The sequence below is a fragment of the Melanostigma gelatinosum genome (genome assembly GCF_949748355.1).
Source record: "Melanostigma gelatinosum genome assembly, chromosome: 7".
Taxonomy (NCBI): domain Eukaryota; kingdom Metazoa; phylum Chordata; class Actinopteri; order Perciformes; family Zoarcidae; genus Melanostigma; species Melanostigma gelatinosum.
In genome coordinates, this window is record NC_136640.1 from 8,635,968 (window position 1) to 8,651,819 (window position 15,852).

Sequence of the window (15,852 nt, forward strand, 5' to 3'; positions counted from 1 at the left end):
TTCACCAGTTGGTCATTGGCTTTGTCTGACTGCTTGGTGCTGAGCAGGTAGAATACATTGGGTTTTTTAGAAATGTATCGATTGAAAGAGCGGAGAGTGGTCAGAGTGAACCATAACTGTGAAGTTGCCGGTCGCTAAACCCTCTCGAGAAGCCATCCCTTTTTACAATGCACATAGTCAATCGATCCATTGCTGTTGAGAGAACTATTAATTACAGCTTAAACGACTATTTCTGTAGTGTACGTTCGTGCTTCATCATATTCATGCCATTTATGCTAATGAGAAGAAGAAACAGGAAACATACCTTGACTACATCTGGGAACTAACCCGGCCACAGTACCTCCCCCCCCCCCCCCGAGTGGCCACGCCCCTACAGCATTTCAAATTGCCCATGTAATTACATCACCTACATAAAGAACTTCCCCCGGACAAAAGCCTCTTGAAAGAACACCAAAATATTATGAATAGACAGCAGTGTGTGTATAATGTCATTGTGGGTGGGCAGTGGAGTGGTGCGAGGAGGGCACCCGGGTGAGTTTGGCAGTGTCACATTTAACTGTTGTGCGTGTGCCAGTTTGATCAGCGTTGATTAGCACATGCCAATGTCACCCATGTAGCCTCTCTCACTTAATCAACACGTTGGGACGAGTTCTTGCTGTCATTAACCCACACCTTCTCATGAAGGGCTCAGTGTGTATTGAAGTGTGGCTGGCATGGCCGCTGGATGAGTGTGTGCGTGGGTGTCTAAGTGTGTGCTCAAAGAGCTAAGGAAGTCAGACAGAAGAGTCTGCATTAGTCAATGCAATCTGTTTTAGGTAAATGTGAAGTGTGTGTGTGTCAAAGGGGCTGGATCCCCAAGCTGCTGTGTCCCTACAGTGTGTGTGTGTGTGTGTGTGTGTGTGTGTGTGTGTGTGTGTGTGTGTGTGTGTGTGTGTGTGTGTGTGTGTGTGTGTGTGTGTGTGTGTGTGTGTGTGTGTGTGTGTGTGTGTGTGTGTGGACGGGTGGGCACACTGTGGGCAACGCTTTGTGGGGCTTGGAGCCACTCAGCTAATGGGGCAGCTGGCACAGCCTCAGAATCCATCAGGCCTCATTACTGCTCCTGTTCAGCCTCCATCCTCTTTTTCTTTCCTCCCCTCCTCTCTCTCCTCTCCTCTCCTCACCCCAACCCTCCCTTCCTCTCCTCTGCCACCCCTTCACGCAGCCAACCCTGCGTGGCATGTAACTGCCCCCTCGCTGGAACATACATCACACCCCCAGGAGTGAGAGGCCATCACAGCTGGCAGCTCTCACACTGATTGACTTGGCACCCGTGCTGACTCAGACGCCAGGGGAAACATTTTTCTGGAGAGGGAGGCATGGACGGGTGTGGGAGTGAAGCCTTTAGGAAGGGATGGTATGGAGTGGTGCTTGCTAACAGTTGGCACAAGTGGGAAGTGTGTTTGGGTGGGGCGACTCCACAAATCATCACATCAAGTTTTTGTTGTGTTTACAATAATGCCAGCACCTCCTCTGTACGTGTCCCCACTTGAATGTGTGTGTGTGTGTGTGTGTGTAGAGCAGATGATTGCATACTTTCTCCTTTTCTTCTTCTCCACTTAACTTCTTGTGTTTTTTTACTCACCCAAGCCCTTCTTAGAAAGCAGCAGAGCTTAAGGTTGTGGTTTCATTACGCCGTTTGTTTTTCTCCCTGGAGGCTACGGGTCATTAGTGTTATTGATGGACACTCGGCAAAGTCCCAGACCAGGAGAGAGCAGAGCAGTCGTGCACATGGTTTTAATATGACGAGTCTAATCAGGGCAGGCGTGGTGGCAGAACCACTCGGAGCCTGCTATTGAAATCATCTCATTCTTTGCTCATAGAGTAGATTAGTTAATTGCGGCCTTCAGCTGCATTTGTAAGGGGGTGGGTACAGCAGATTAAGGTTGTGGTTCTGCTGAAACAATTTAAACATAAATTGTATGCTGACTCTGACTCTTACGTCCCCATGACATTACATTACATATCCCTGCACAACTCTTCTCTTTAAATATACACCTGGCACTCTAATAACAGACTTATTTTAAGTCCTCTTAATTTGTTTGTTTGTTTTATTGCACATTTTCATATTTTATTTTTTTTTAATTATGTCTTTTACTTTTACTGTTGTTTTTATTATTATGTACCATTCAAATCCCTTGTAGGTGCAAACGCACCTGGAAATAAACCGATTCTGATTCAGATTCATTATCAGCCAATATCAATATATAAACTTTATTATGTTCATTCTATCGTGAGCCATTTATTCATATGCACACAGTTGAATCAGAAGTACATTCAGTGGCTCCATGCTTTTTTCGCTATTGAGCGCCATCCAGTGGTGGATATACTAATGTACACCAACCTACATCTAGTTCAACTTTAACATTTCAGCTGTTCAATAAATAACAAATTAATACGAATACTAATGTATATACAGTTTCTAGTTGGATCGGGGCAGGTGATTATTTCTGCTGAAGTACACGCATTATGTTGAAGAGTCTCAATAAAGGTCCCTTGCTTTCACTTAACATATTCAGAGTGTGGGAGAGTTCCTTGATATGTATCTCTGTGCAGCCTTGACATTTAACATTTATTTTTCCAGGCAACAACCTAACAAATGGTGCAAGACGTGCTGAAGTGGTTTCCCTCCTCATTCTTTTATCTGAGCCGACAGCTTTGTCAGCTTTAGTTCAAAACACTGTGGCCTTCTGGGAGATCTGGTTCAATGCAGAGGAGCAGAAATGATCTCTGGGACTTGAAGCTATGGCAGTTACGTGATAGAATCTCTTTTGCAAAGAGTGGCTTATGCTTAATTACGGCGAAAAAGTACCCATGATGCGATCTTACCTTTTACGGGCTATTTCATCTGCAGTTTCCTGCACCCTTCTCTCGCCCCTGCACTCCTGAGCCAGCATGAGCCAGCATGCATACAACAGTAAGCATTTTAGCACAAAGAGCATCTTTGTTCATGTGCTTGTAATAAAACAAAAGTGGCTGTGAAAAGTGCTGAGATCATTAACCAAAATGATGTCTGAATCAACTGCTTTTCCGATGACCATCTTAAATCCAACAAAAATAAAAACCCTGCTACACACTCCATCTATGTATGTTATATGTTTTTGGCATGTCAGCGGGTTCATGTGTGGCACAGTTGTCTGCTGTGGCACTCAGCATTATATCTGGAGGGCAGTGGAGGAACGAACATGTTAGATTTACTCTTGTTACTGTAACAAAGACACCTTTTGTGTACTTGTCTTTTTGGAACTAATGTTGTTTTTCCATAAGTCCTATTCATCCTAGTAATAATTCATATTCATCACAAGCATGGGCGGACTATGAGACGATTGGCCCATGAGCACAGACATGCAAAAGGCCCGACCATCCGCAGGAGCAAGGCACCCTTTTGGAAGCTATTGTGTGTCTCTTTGCAATAGTATTTTTTTGTTTTTGTTGTTGTTATGCGTCACTTTGCAGTCGTTTACTATGTTTTTTGTGGACATTTTGCACGTCTTCGTTGTCGGTATAGTGGCATTTTGCAGGTTAAGGGGGGGGGGGGCCCTCAAAGATCCATGATCACATGGTACTTATCTACTTTTCAGGTCGCATCCGTGACAAAGTAAAAACAAAAGGCACACGAAAAAGTCCTGATAAACTTTGTGAGGATTGAACAGAAGAAACGAGAGAAATCAGCTGAGAATAAGCTGCAGGTGTGTCTGCGGCCACAGGTGGGCGAGGCTCTAGAGAGGACACACGCACGCACACGCACGCACGCACATACACGTGTAGTCTACGCCGGAAATGATCTGTTATGCAAGCACAATCAAATTAAGGATCCCATGTGGTGTGTGGTTATACTTAGCATTATTGGACCTCAGTATAGTTTAAAGAAAATGGCATCTATCTTAATGAATGACTGATTGAATGCACTCGGCTTAATCGGTGTGCACGCAAAGTGACGCAGCCACGGTGTTCGTGACCCGTGCAGTATGATGTGCACGCTGGGTCCTGCCAACATGTCGGAGGAACATCTACCTTCAGTCAGGTGTGTGAGCAGTCACAACGTTTTGAATTTGAGGAGCGCATGTGGGACCCGGAGAGGCCGAGAAGACTGCTGATACTGGGGGCAAAGAGCCCGAGTGGAGTGCTTCTGTTATCCGATAAGAAGGAACGAGTTTGGAGTTGGCGCATCGTGTGGAGGACTTCTTGGTGCCGTTCAGACAGGTGAGTACAACAACACACTGAACTCTCCAGATGAGAAGTATGCCGTTTATTGTCGATCGTGTTTGTTATAATCTAAGTTGTGAGACTTTTTCTGGGTAATTCCTGTGAGGCTACACTGAGGAAGATAAATTGAATGCACAGGCTGCAGAGTGTCCGTTTGTTGGTTTGGAGAGAAGGGGTCTTGTTGCTGTACACCTGTCTGTCTATAAGTTGACATCTCATGCAAATTATTTTGTAGCCTAAAGATACAAAAAATAAATGTATATGTAACAGTACTTTTACTTGAGTACAATAGGCCGGTACGCTTTACACCTCTGGTGGAGGGCCGATCCAGCGGTGCGGTGGCCACCCAGGGCTTTGTAGATGAATGGCCTCTCTGGGGCTGTTTGACTGGAAACAGGTGTGTGTCATCTGAAGATGAAGGCCTGGCCGACCAACATTATTGGAGAACATCTGCTGCTTGTCACAACACGGGGCGAGCCGGAGCGGCCCCCCCATCCATCAGCCACACCGGAGAGTGGGTGTGGGGGGTGGGGGTGGGCTGCCATCCTCTGCTAGCCGGACCCGTTCACCCATCACTCACACCGGGGATGCTGGATATGGGGCGCAGGGTAGGTCCAGGCACCTGCCTGCCTCTGCCAGCCCACAACCGCCTTTGGCCAATAGAGGAGAATATGCTCCAGCGCACTTGAAAAATGCCTCAGGGAGAGCACGCTCTTTCTGACACTGACACCCCACACACACACACACATTACACCACCAGTGCACCCTGCTCAGGTGCCTCTCACACCCCCAACTAGTTTTGCACTACTGTCAGGAAGGCAGGCTTGGCCTTAATGCTTGACCTTTCGCTGGTTGATGAGAGATGGTAGTAGCCTCGCACACTGACATATCCACACACACAGGATCCCATTGGTCTCTGTGACAGCTGGAACCCCCCCCCCCCCCACCATTTTTCTACCTCCACACCTTACTGCACCCTCCCACCCCCACCAAGGGGAAATCAATACCATGCAACGCTGCGTTCAAAGCACAAGATTACAAAATAGACGTTTAAAAGCAGGTGTCCGCAGATGTTTTTGTCGTTATTTATTTGGTTCATGAAGCTTTTTCTCTTTGTTGGAGTCCAAACACAACCACGGATTGTAAAAAGACTGTTGAAAAGGTGACTGTAAAAATGTAGTTTATCAATTTAACACAACAAAATGTATCCGTGTAGCACCACTGACATAAGTATGCAAGGAAATGAGCACATGTAGGTTATGACTGATAACTGGCACTGACCTGAGATATAAAACAAACAGTTTTTGCCAAAAAAGAAACACCCTCGTTTAAATCAAATACACATGTTTGGTTACAGTAGTGATAAGACTAATCTTGTAAAAAAAAAGGCTTCTAGTGCTGTGCAGCAATAGAAATGTGTACAGGTACTGCAGAGTATTAACATCAATTTAATCATTTTCTATACGACTCCCAAACTCTGTATCAGCTGCTGACTAAGTCTGAAACAAATGCAATGCATGCAAGGTTTGTGCCTGCAGTATTTGGTGACCAGCACGGCGCACTGCAATAAGAATACCCCCATGATCTATGCTAATCAATGGAGCGTGGTTGTAATGAATTTTTCTATTTGTGAAGGGCCAATAAAATAAGTTAACGTGAGTCTATTCCTGTCAAAGAGTGTGAGTGATCTGTTAACCAACAAACAAAAAACACAAGGCAAATGTGTGACATGAAAAGATAATATTTCCACATGAAGTTATAAGTGCTGGAATAAACGCACACATAAGACATATGTAGGTAACACCATTCCTTCTGTATGATGGAAGTGAATTACAGAATAGTTTGATGAGGATGCGAGAACTGTGCTTTGCATCTTTGCATGTAGATACATACAGAAATTGAGTCAGATGTAATTTAACAAAGTAATTTTGAGTTTTTGTGGAAAAAGCTCTGTCTTCTTATTGAACCACATTTGTGTAGCTAACTTGCCTGCAGTCCCTCTGTGTAGAGCTCGGTGTTTTATTTTCCAGAATGAGTAAATATGTTATCCATATCTTTCTAAATCAGTTTGAGGTATTTTATTTTAACCAGAAATATGCTTCGTATTGTATTATTACTGTTTGGTTAAGCTAACCATTAGGCTTCTCCAGTGACAAGAGAGTATCAGATTCAGTCACATCTTGTCCAAATGCCCTTAAGTCGGAAACTTAAACAGCTCATTAACTGTAAAACTGGAAAGAAAATGAACCGCTTTCCATCAGCAATAGTCACAAATGTGATGCAGGTATTTGTGTTTGTATTACTAAGAAGTCTTTGTAACCTGGACTTTAAATCGTAGACAGTCTGGGGAGGGTTAAGGGTTCATGGTCCCTTTGAGGGCCCCTCACATGCCTTGTCCACTGGGTGATGATTACCTCGAGCTCCAGGCTCAGGGATGGAGTGTCAGTTTCTGACAGCTGAGTACCAGTTTCACAAAAACATAATATTACTAGCATCACCTTTTACCAAGATGATCTGAGTAATGCGTCAACAGAGCCAAGTCCCATGTTCCAATGTCCAGTCGGGACTTTGCACCTCAGCTTGGGTTATGTGGTCTTGCTGCCTGCTCTTCTCGTTCTTTGGGACACAGAAAAGTTCAACGGTGCTGGGGTTTGGTGTCGCAGTGCTGAAAAGGGGAAGACAAGCAAGAAAGACATCAGCACTATTTGAAAATCAAAAGCAAATGTTTTGGAGGAGAAGTAACTGGTACGTATAGTCTCCCGCGTGCTTTGCGTTGAGGAGGTAAAACAAAGACCGCCTCGAGCCCGGCTCCATGCTGGGTGCAGATTAAAATAACTGTCAGGAGACAGGAGCAGCTATTGAGGGAGACAGGGTGACACACAGAGTGATGGGGCTCAGCCTCTCGCACTTCATGACACAGTATTTCACTAAAGCTGGTTCAGCTTTGCAGCCTGTGACCTTGTGTGTCCATTTTGCTTTAGCTTGACAGCCCAAGGTGTGTGTGTTTTTTAGCATTCACAGCTTTTTAAATGTTTTATTTAACCTTTCGTTCTCTAGTATCATCCATTGAGATTTTAAATCTATTTCATAAGGGTTCCTGATCTTGATGGCAGTGTGCATAAAAACACAGATAACTGACTTCAAAACAAAACAGATAGTTAAAAAACATGAAAACTTCACATAAACGCGACGGCAGACTTAAAACCAATTAGAAAATCACATCTATCAAAGAATATTCATTCCATATAGAGTCAAGTACATTCAGTACTCAAATGATCGCCTACGCTAACATGAAATTAAAATGATTTGAAAAGGGTTAGCTTAGGGTTAGCGTAGGGTTACCTTCGCTACAGGTGGGGCCCAGCCGGGTGAGCGGGCACAGGCATCGCCCACTCGGCCCGTCACAGCGGGCCCTGTGGGAGCACTGACACGGCAGGGAGCAGTCGGGGCCATAACGGTCTCCACCGCAGTCTGAGACAGAAGAGACAGAGTGGTAAGGTGAGAGAGAGGTTTAAAAAAGGAGACGGTGTGCATGACACACTAGGGATGAACCGGTTACATTTTAAAGAAAAAAAAACATGATGAAATCCCAGACAGAAAGCATCACCTTTTCAGATTTTAATAATCATTGACACCGTGTTTGATTACCGCCAGTGTATTGCAAGCCCGGCGTAAGGGTTAGTGTGTGTGTACGATTTAGACTGGTTACAATTACTCAAATGCAACACAGAAGATTGTGTAGGAGAGAGAGAATACACGACTACAACTAATCATAATAATAATTTAGTAACTGTATGTCAGTACTTTATGAACATTTTCTGATCATTTCGTTGACTATAATCGTGAATTTTCACAACGTTTCATGTCTATGACACTCTTTTTCCGAATTTCTCCTCATTAAATGTGAACATTGAAAGCATGTTTCGCTCAAGGCGACCTCTACCTCTTTCACATCTCTGTCCTGTCCTTCCTGAGGGACAGAGGCACCGTCCGGTCGATAGGTCACATGAGGAATCGCCAGCACAGTCACAGGACTGTCCACAGCTCAGTCCAAACCTGCCAGATTCACACCCTGACAAAAAAAATATATGGTTGTAGTTAAGAGCACTTTGATTGTCTTAACATACAAAATATAAATTCGATGCATAAAGGCAACTGGCATTCTTTCACATGATCACTTTCCATATAAAGGATAAGTTAACGAACTAAACAATGCCCCATATAATTCAATTCAGACCTGATGAATGACTGTGATGATGAGCAACATATTCTCACTTTTCTATCCTTATGGGCATTTAAATGTTAAAATGTAACACCACACTCGTGCAGTCTTGGAACCTATTGGCTATCGGTCTATCGGCCTATATTTCTGTGGTTCTGTTCTAGCCAGCTGATACCCGGCGAGGGCCAAGACTTCCTTTTCCATGCACTGCTCATTGTTGACAGTCCCATTCGCAATTCCATTGCGATTGGAGAACGTAGTTGGGAGTTCAGCGACAACGTGCACGACTGGATTGTATCACAAGCATCCAGTTTACAAGCTAATTCTGATGCCAAAATCTATTCCCTTTTCCTGACTGTTCTGCAGTGCAGTTCATATGTTTGTGCACGTGTGTGTTATCAATACAATCACCACATTAAAGCCCAAAAAAGAAGTACACACACAAACGGGCGCAAGTGCATGTAGTTAAGAAAACAGATCCACTCGTGTGCACAAGTGCCTGTAGCGCACACAGACAAGAGCCAGGCTTTGTCTCTGGAGCCTGTGGCTGCAGCCGGTCTGCAATGCTCAGTCATACTGTAGCTCCGGCTGGGTCTGAAGTGGCCATTTAGGCGCTCACACAGCGGCTGAGAGCCCCGCGAGCAGGCAGGAGGGCACAGGGATGTAACAGGAGTGCATTAAGCAGTTGGGAAACACCTGTCTCATCAAATAACCCACCTACCTACTAGCCTGTCTGTCTGCCTGCCAGACACCACTCTTTTTTTTTTTGCTGGGAAATCTCTTAGTCATGTTGCTCCTATCTGCCCGTGTCTTATTGCAGCTGCGCATCCAGGTGGCTGTTTGTTCACGTGCACAGATGTGTGAGAATGTGTGCTTGATAGTGTTTCTCTGCTCAAACCCCTCTCAAATACAAAGGGGACTTTGTTTAATTCAATTAAAATCTCTCTGTGAATTTTATGTAGATATTTGACCCACCTTCCCTTTCTGGCAGCCCACTGAACATGCTCAAATGTGATTTTATGGATTTTAGTAGATAGTCGTGTGTATACTCACGTCTTTGGCATTGTGGGCCATAGTAACCTGGTGGACACACACATTGGCCTGTCACGTGGTCACATGTGTGCGCCACTTTACAGTCACACATGTGAGCACAGTTCACTCCAAAGAACCCCGGTGGGCATTCTAAGAGAGACACAAGACAATGAATTCATGGTTGAGGCTACTTGCTTCAGCGTATGGTTAATAATAGTCATGTAATCATGTTTTATCACGGTTCATTCAAGTTACATTACAAGTGTCAGTGAGGCCACTGGGAACCTTATTCCCAAGTGTTTGTATGTTACATGTGAGTGTTTGCATACTGTGTTGGCAGGCGTGGCCATAGAATCCAGCAGCGCATCTGCAGGTGCCAGTAAAACGGTCACAGGTCCCATTGTTGAGGCATGGACACTCCTCTGCACAATCCAGCCCATATGTTCCCTGTGAACAGGCTGCACAAACACACACACACACTAAGTTATACATCTTCATTTCAGCAGAAATCGTATTATAAGAATGTACCGCGAGTATTGTCCATAAATGTAAACTTTAAATGAAGCTGAGGAATTGAAGCGCGTTTCTTTTTGTCTCTTGTCAGCTTTGTTGTTGCTTATTGTTGTTTTTGATTTCCCGTGAACAGCACACCGTTTTGTTCAGTTCAGACTACTTTGTGTCGTGTCCATGAAGTTGCCTGTGAAGTTGTACCAGTGTCACAGCGGCGTCCGGTCCAGCCTAGTCCACACGTGCAAGACCCATCGGCGGGGTCACACAGACCCACGTTCTGACAGCTGCACGTGTTCCTGCACTGCAGGCCGTAGCGCCCCCGAGGACATGCTAAAAGAAACAGTCAGAGAATATCAGGACAAGACAAAACCTACAGGCCCTTCAGTTCTACTCGGCAATCAGTAACACACACGGAGCAGTTTGTCCGTCTCTTTCACACACACACATCTATACAAGATTGCACTGACCAAATGTATGTTTATTTAAGCAATAGTTCATTAAAAAGATGGCAAAGCAATCTAATTTGGCACTGATATAAAAGAGTAATCATGTTTCTCTGGGTAATTTAGATTGGGAATACAATAAGCAAGCAGTCTTTGATTTTCCTGTTTGTTTATTTGCTTCCTTGCCAAATCCAGCGACACGGAACAGAGAACGAGCTACTTCTAGGTTTCTGTAAACATTCAACATGAGGAACTTAAGAGGCGGTACGTCCAATGCAGGAGACTAAAGGAGAGGACATTTAGCGCAGGCAGAGATGGAAATCCCCGCTTGCAATCCAGCTGAATTGCTGATAAAGGGAGTGATTAAGAAAACAGCCCTGTGATCATCAGAGGCCTCACACGGAGGAAATGGAGAATTTGCTACTTAAATATACAGCGAGAAATGTTGAAAAATGCTCCATTGTTTTTCGTGGTTTCTCACTTTCCAGCTAGGCTTCCTATTTCTGAAGAACTCATCAGGGCCAGTGGTTCCCACTGATGCATGTCTGCCACAGTGGTGACTCTTTGTGTACTCAAGAGAAGGATAGAAGCTAGAAACAAACCATGTTTTATGTCTATGATGCATTTTTAATCAAAGTTGAACAATGAACTGCCTCTTGTAATTCAGTAGATGGGGATTTATTCTTGCCTTTAAAAGGTGAATACTTTTAACCCTACTGGCTTTACCGTTAATAGTACTTTTGTTTCACTTGAATCACAATATAATACTCACAATATGGCCAATAAGTATCACTACTGCTGCACATCTTAACTACCGCCGTTAACTACTGACTAATGTAGAGACACACATTCTTTATTGAAACTAGAGTGTCTTAATGCTTGCATGTAATTGCAATTTCTGTTAAATGAACTTCTTTCATGTTATCAACTCAATGAGTAAAGTGGAGAGGACGACTGTAGTCAAAGCTTCCCTCTGTAACGCTTTGCAGAACAGAAGAGGCATTAACAAGCAACATTTATTGAATAGATTCTTTCTATCTTATTATCTTAGTGTTCTATAGAAAGAATCTATTCAATAAACAAGCAATACATTTGTTTTAGTGTTACCTTGTTGGCAGGACTGTCCCATCGTACCAGGGGCACAGATACACTTCCCATTTGCTGAGTGGCACTGCCCTCCTTCCCCACAGGAGCACAGCTTAGCACAGTCCTTCCCGTAGTACCCACTCGGACAGCCTGCATAAAAAAACATGTCTTCATTCACACAAACGTTATGAGGATAAATATCATCTTTTCACAAGCCAGAATTCTCCAATACAACGAGGACACTGAAATGACCAACATCCCTAAAACACTAACTCCCAAAAATGATAAGAAAGGGGTGCAGAAGGACTTTCAATGTAGAGTACAGACAGGTGCAAGGTTTCCAGACTCACTTGCGCTGCAGTCAGCTCCAATAAAGCCAGGAGGACAGTAACAGATTCCAGTCCTGAAGTCACAGCGACCACCATTGATGCAGCTGCATCTGGACTTGCAGTTTGGCCCAAAAGTCCCCGCTCGACATCCTGGAGATAAACCACAGTCATGAGTCGGAAAGGGAATTGAAAATAGGGGAAAAGGTCAATGGTTGTTATTGGACTGAGGCTTTTAGGCTATTTTACTTGCAGGATACAGCAGACAAGTAACAAGGGAATTATTTGTAAAAATATGACTATTTCAGAGTCAATCATAAAAAAAAAGACTGACTTCAATGGAAATCTAAAAGTAGGGCCAAATGTATACACAGCTTCCACATTTCTCCCACCCAGCTCCCTGTTTTACTACAGAATGGTACATATTGCACTTACGTAGCTCACAGCGTGCCCCGTAGTAACCAGGTAAGCAGCTACATGTCCCCGTCACAGGATGGCACTGCTCTTGATCTCCTGAACATTGGCACAACTTGCTGCAGTTTTGCCCGAACATGCCAGCAGGACAAGCTATACAAGATGATACATCCACAAATATATCACATACCGTATACACAACAGTGGGACTGTTCGTTCAAATGTAGAAAGAAGTGGGCATATGATATGCTAACAGCTCCACAACTCCAGTAATGCTAGCTCGCTATAAAGTAGGGTTCGTTGATTAGAAAAACTTTTTTATTTTCTTTACAAAACTGTAAGCAAAGTGTAAATGGTAAGTTAGTGAAAAGTTACAGTAGTTTGTGCGAACAAAGACTTGCGCCATTTTGCTCTCCCTCCTCTGTCACTCTGAACATACTGGGGCGTTCGCTATTGACTGGCAACAAAACCAAAACTCCCAACTACCCTCTCCGTTGTCCGAACCCCAATGGACGCAGAGCGACATTCTTTCACACAGCCTTTCTGCATACATCCATATATACTCATCACAAGAATGAATGGAGTCCACAGACAATCAGTCATGGCCAACAAGATGAATCTGTGAACCGAACATGTTTTCGGGTGAGACCGCAGCACTCCGTTACTCAGGCAGCAGCAGGCAGCGTGGGGGACAGATAAGCAAGGGTTCCAGACTAAAGAGGCAATTACGGCGCTGTCATTATGCATGTCTGCCTTCCAAAGGCCCTTATCCGCCGCCGAGGAGACAAAAACAATGCCTTCTGTTTTGCTTGGCAACTGGTGTGTAACAGTTATCAGATGTCTGGGGAGCGTGTGAGGAGAGGAAGGGAGCTGAGGTGGTGAGTGGGGGGGGGGGGGGTAGAAGGAGTGGTGAAGCTACTTGTATACAGTCTTAAAGGGTATGGTCTACATAATGAAACATTAGCATAAAGCCCTGTGACAGTGAGGGTTTAGTGCCGGTGCAGAGTGCATTTCCCGGAATAGAATAAACGGTAATCTTTCCCAGGAGGACCAGGAGGGGGAAAAAAAGGAAAAGAAATTTTTAATCAGTATTAACGGAATGATTCTTGGTGATCACTTTACTCCCATGGTGCCTTTCCTTTCCTGATGGGAGTGGTGCGTTTCGGGATGACAGTGTTTTAGCAACAAAGCCCATATGTCAGCCATGGTTTTAAATGCATGACAGTGATGTTAGCCATGTGCCAAGGCTCTCTCAATCACCAGGCGTGACATTGTGCAAGAATTGCGTTTGCCTTTTACGACTGAGCAAATCAAAATGCTACAAATGAATGCGCCTGCCAGACTTATTTTGCCAATTTATGTTTTCTTGTCATTCTTACTTTTCTCGCAGCCAGTCCCTGCGAGTCCAGCTGGGCACCCACAGCTCCCCGTCTCATGGTGACAGGACACCCCAGCTTGGCACTGACACCGTCGGGCACAGGAAGCACCGTAGGACCCCGGAAGGCAGGCTGTGTGTCGACATACACGTGCAGGTACACATCAGCCGGTTTTCTCTCATGTTCAGCGCTCCTCAATTGCCACTTTCATTCCGTTTCAATTTCCTCGGCTCCTTACACACTCACGTCTGTCACACCTGGCTCCCCTCCAGCCTGGCTCGCACTCACAGCGGCCCGTCACATGGTGGCAACTTGAACTACGGACACAGTCGCACCTCTGCTCACAGCGCTCTCCAAAGAATCCCTTTGAACAGGCTCCAAAAAATACACACAAACGTACGCATTCAGACGACGCACAACATTAAACTCCGAGAACAACACTTTGTGAAATAGATGGCTTTTATGATTATTTACCAGAGGCTAATTGCACCAAGTGTTTTGAGCCAGCAAGAGTTATGATTCCAGGAGTGAACCTTCACTTTTGTTGTGCTGATGCTACACGAAAATATTTGTAACTGCTGGATGGCAGGTTGACTATGTGTCTATACATCGCAATGGGGCAGGTAAAAAACAGGTTACAGATAAGTGTCTGTATTATACCAATAAAAAAAAGGCTAAATAAGAACTAATATCCTGTAATGCAACAGCATTGATGTGAAGTCACCTGACTGACACAGCTCTCCTATCCAACCTGGCAGACACGCACATCTTCCCGTCACTCTGTCACATCTCCCTCCACTCGTACAGCTGCAGGCTTCAGTGCAGTGCTCTCCATAGCGTCCTTCCTCGCACTCTAGGAGAGAGGAAAAGGGTTTAAAGGGTTTGAACAGTTGAAGAGTCATGTGTTTCCCTTTGCTTCCTCCCGACGTAATACATTGTGCTGTAAGACTCACCTAACTCACAGGCGGCTCCAGTCCAGCCGGGCGGGCAGGAGCAATGGCCAGTCGTTCTATCGCAGGAGCCTCCATTTCGACACAGACATTGACCAGAACAGTGTTCCCCATATTGTCCTGCGGGACAGGCTGAACGCACACACATAACACAGTATAGTGAGTTAATGACATGAATGGGTTTTAAGAAAATAATGCAGACAAATGTATAAAAGTTTAGTTTTAATATAAATACTAAGCTTGTATGATGTTTGTATCAATGTGAGATTGATCATCCAACAGTAGGCACCATGTCCATCTATCTAGCTCAGTACTACCAGGGGAGGATGTAACAAATTACTTTTACGGTTACTGGAGCAAAATGTTTTTGTGTACTTTAAGGACTACCTTTTTGAGTATTCTATTTGAAAACTATAATTAAATTTTTACTATTAACTCAAGAATTGTACTTCACTACACTTCATGTCACATCCATGACTGGGTAAAAACAAAATTCACATGAAAGTGTGTAGAAACTGTGCACTCTCTAATTTGCTTTGTGTTGGTGGCTGCAGCCGCTGTGGAGTTTGTATTGTTTGCATGTCCACGTTGTCTGCTTTGGTGATGTTTTTATTCTACTGTTGATTCTAAAAGCGCTGTGGTGTCCACAGCTCGTTTTATTTATTGTTGATGATTTTTGGACAATTGGCTGAGTTTTGTCTCTTTTCCGATTTACTTCTTGTCAGGCTACACTAAGGAAGGCAGTTGTATCTTTATGCTGTTGATAATCACTTGTATGCACAGACTGCAGTGTCTGTCTGTTTGTTGCGTCAGTATGAGTGTATTGACGCTACAAATAAACCTGTATCTGCAATTATCTTTCATGTTTTTACTGCTGAGGTGTGTATTTTTATTTATTTTTTATGTGCATATGTTTATACCCATGCAAGAAACCGGGAGTGTATTTCTACTGATCTCAAGCTTCTGAAATGATCATGTGAATAGTGCCTCTAAAGGATGATACCAGTGTGATTTACAAATTGTGGCTCTTTGACTACAAAATGTCTGCTTTTCAGATTTTGCGGACAGTTTTTGGAAACTCTCAATTCAATTGTAGGTAGCGATCGCTATCCATTGATTTATAAAATGTAGAAAAACTATCACTCCTTAAGACTTGCCCAAGTTGTGTAACATCAAGTTTGTCGAGGCAATTTTAAGAGTCGACTCATCAATATATCTCGTGAAAATGGATGAAAACTGCAGATAAAATAC

At 44.0% G+C, this 15,852-nt stretch overlaps 1 protein-coding gene across 3 annotated transcripts in view; it reads right to left on the bottom strand.

The window, feature by feature from the left end:
- Positions 1-5,417: 5,417 nt before the first annotated feature.
- Positions 5,418-15,852, bottom strand: part of egfem1 (EGF-like and EMI domain containing 1) — a gene marked incomplete at its 5' end in the record, with an annotated part of 51,439 nt that continues 41,004 nt past the window's right edge. For all 3 annotated transcript variants that reach the window (XM_079272202.1, XM_079272201.1, XM_079272200.1), the window contains 13 exons: positions 5,418-6,907; positions 7,585-7,713; positions 8,186-8,314; positions 9,518-9,646; positions 9,826-9,954; positions 10,208-10,336; positions 11,557-11,685; positions 11,886-12,014; positions 12,297-12,428; positions 13,655-13,783; positions 13,898-14,026; positions 14,376-14,504; positions 14,605-14,733. In XM_079272202.1, the coding sequence (XP_079128328.1) occupies positions 6,828-6,907; positions 7,585-7,713; positions 8,186-8,314; positions 9,518-9,646; positions 9,826-9,954; positions 10,208-10,336; positions 11,557-11,685; positions 11,886-12,014; positions 12,297-12,428; positions 13,655-13,783; positions 13,898-14,026; positions 14,376-14,504; positions 14,605-14,733 (1,631 nt within the window). In that variant the 3' untranslated portion in view covers positions 5,418-6,827. The remainder of the gene's footprint in view (positions 6,908-7,584; positions 7,714-8,185; positions 8,315-9,517; positions 9,647-9,825; positions 9,955-10,207; positions 10,337-11,556; positions 11,686-11,885; positions 12,015-12,296; positions 12,429-13,654; positions 13,784-13,897; positions 14,027-14,375; positions 14,505-14,604; positions 14,734-15,852) is intronic.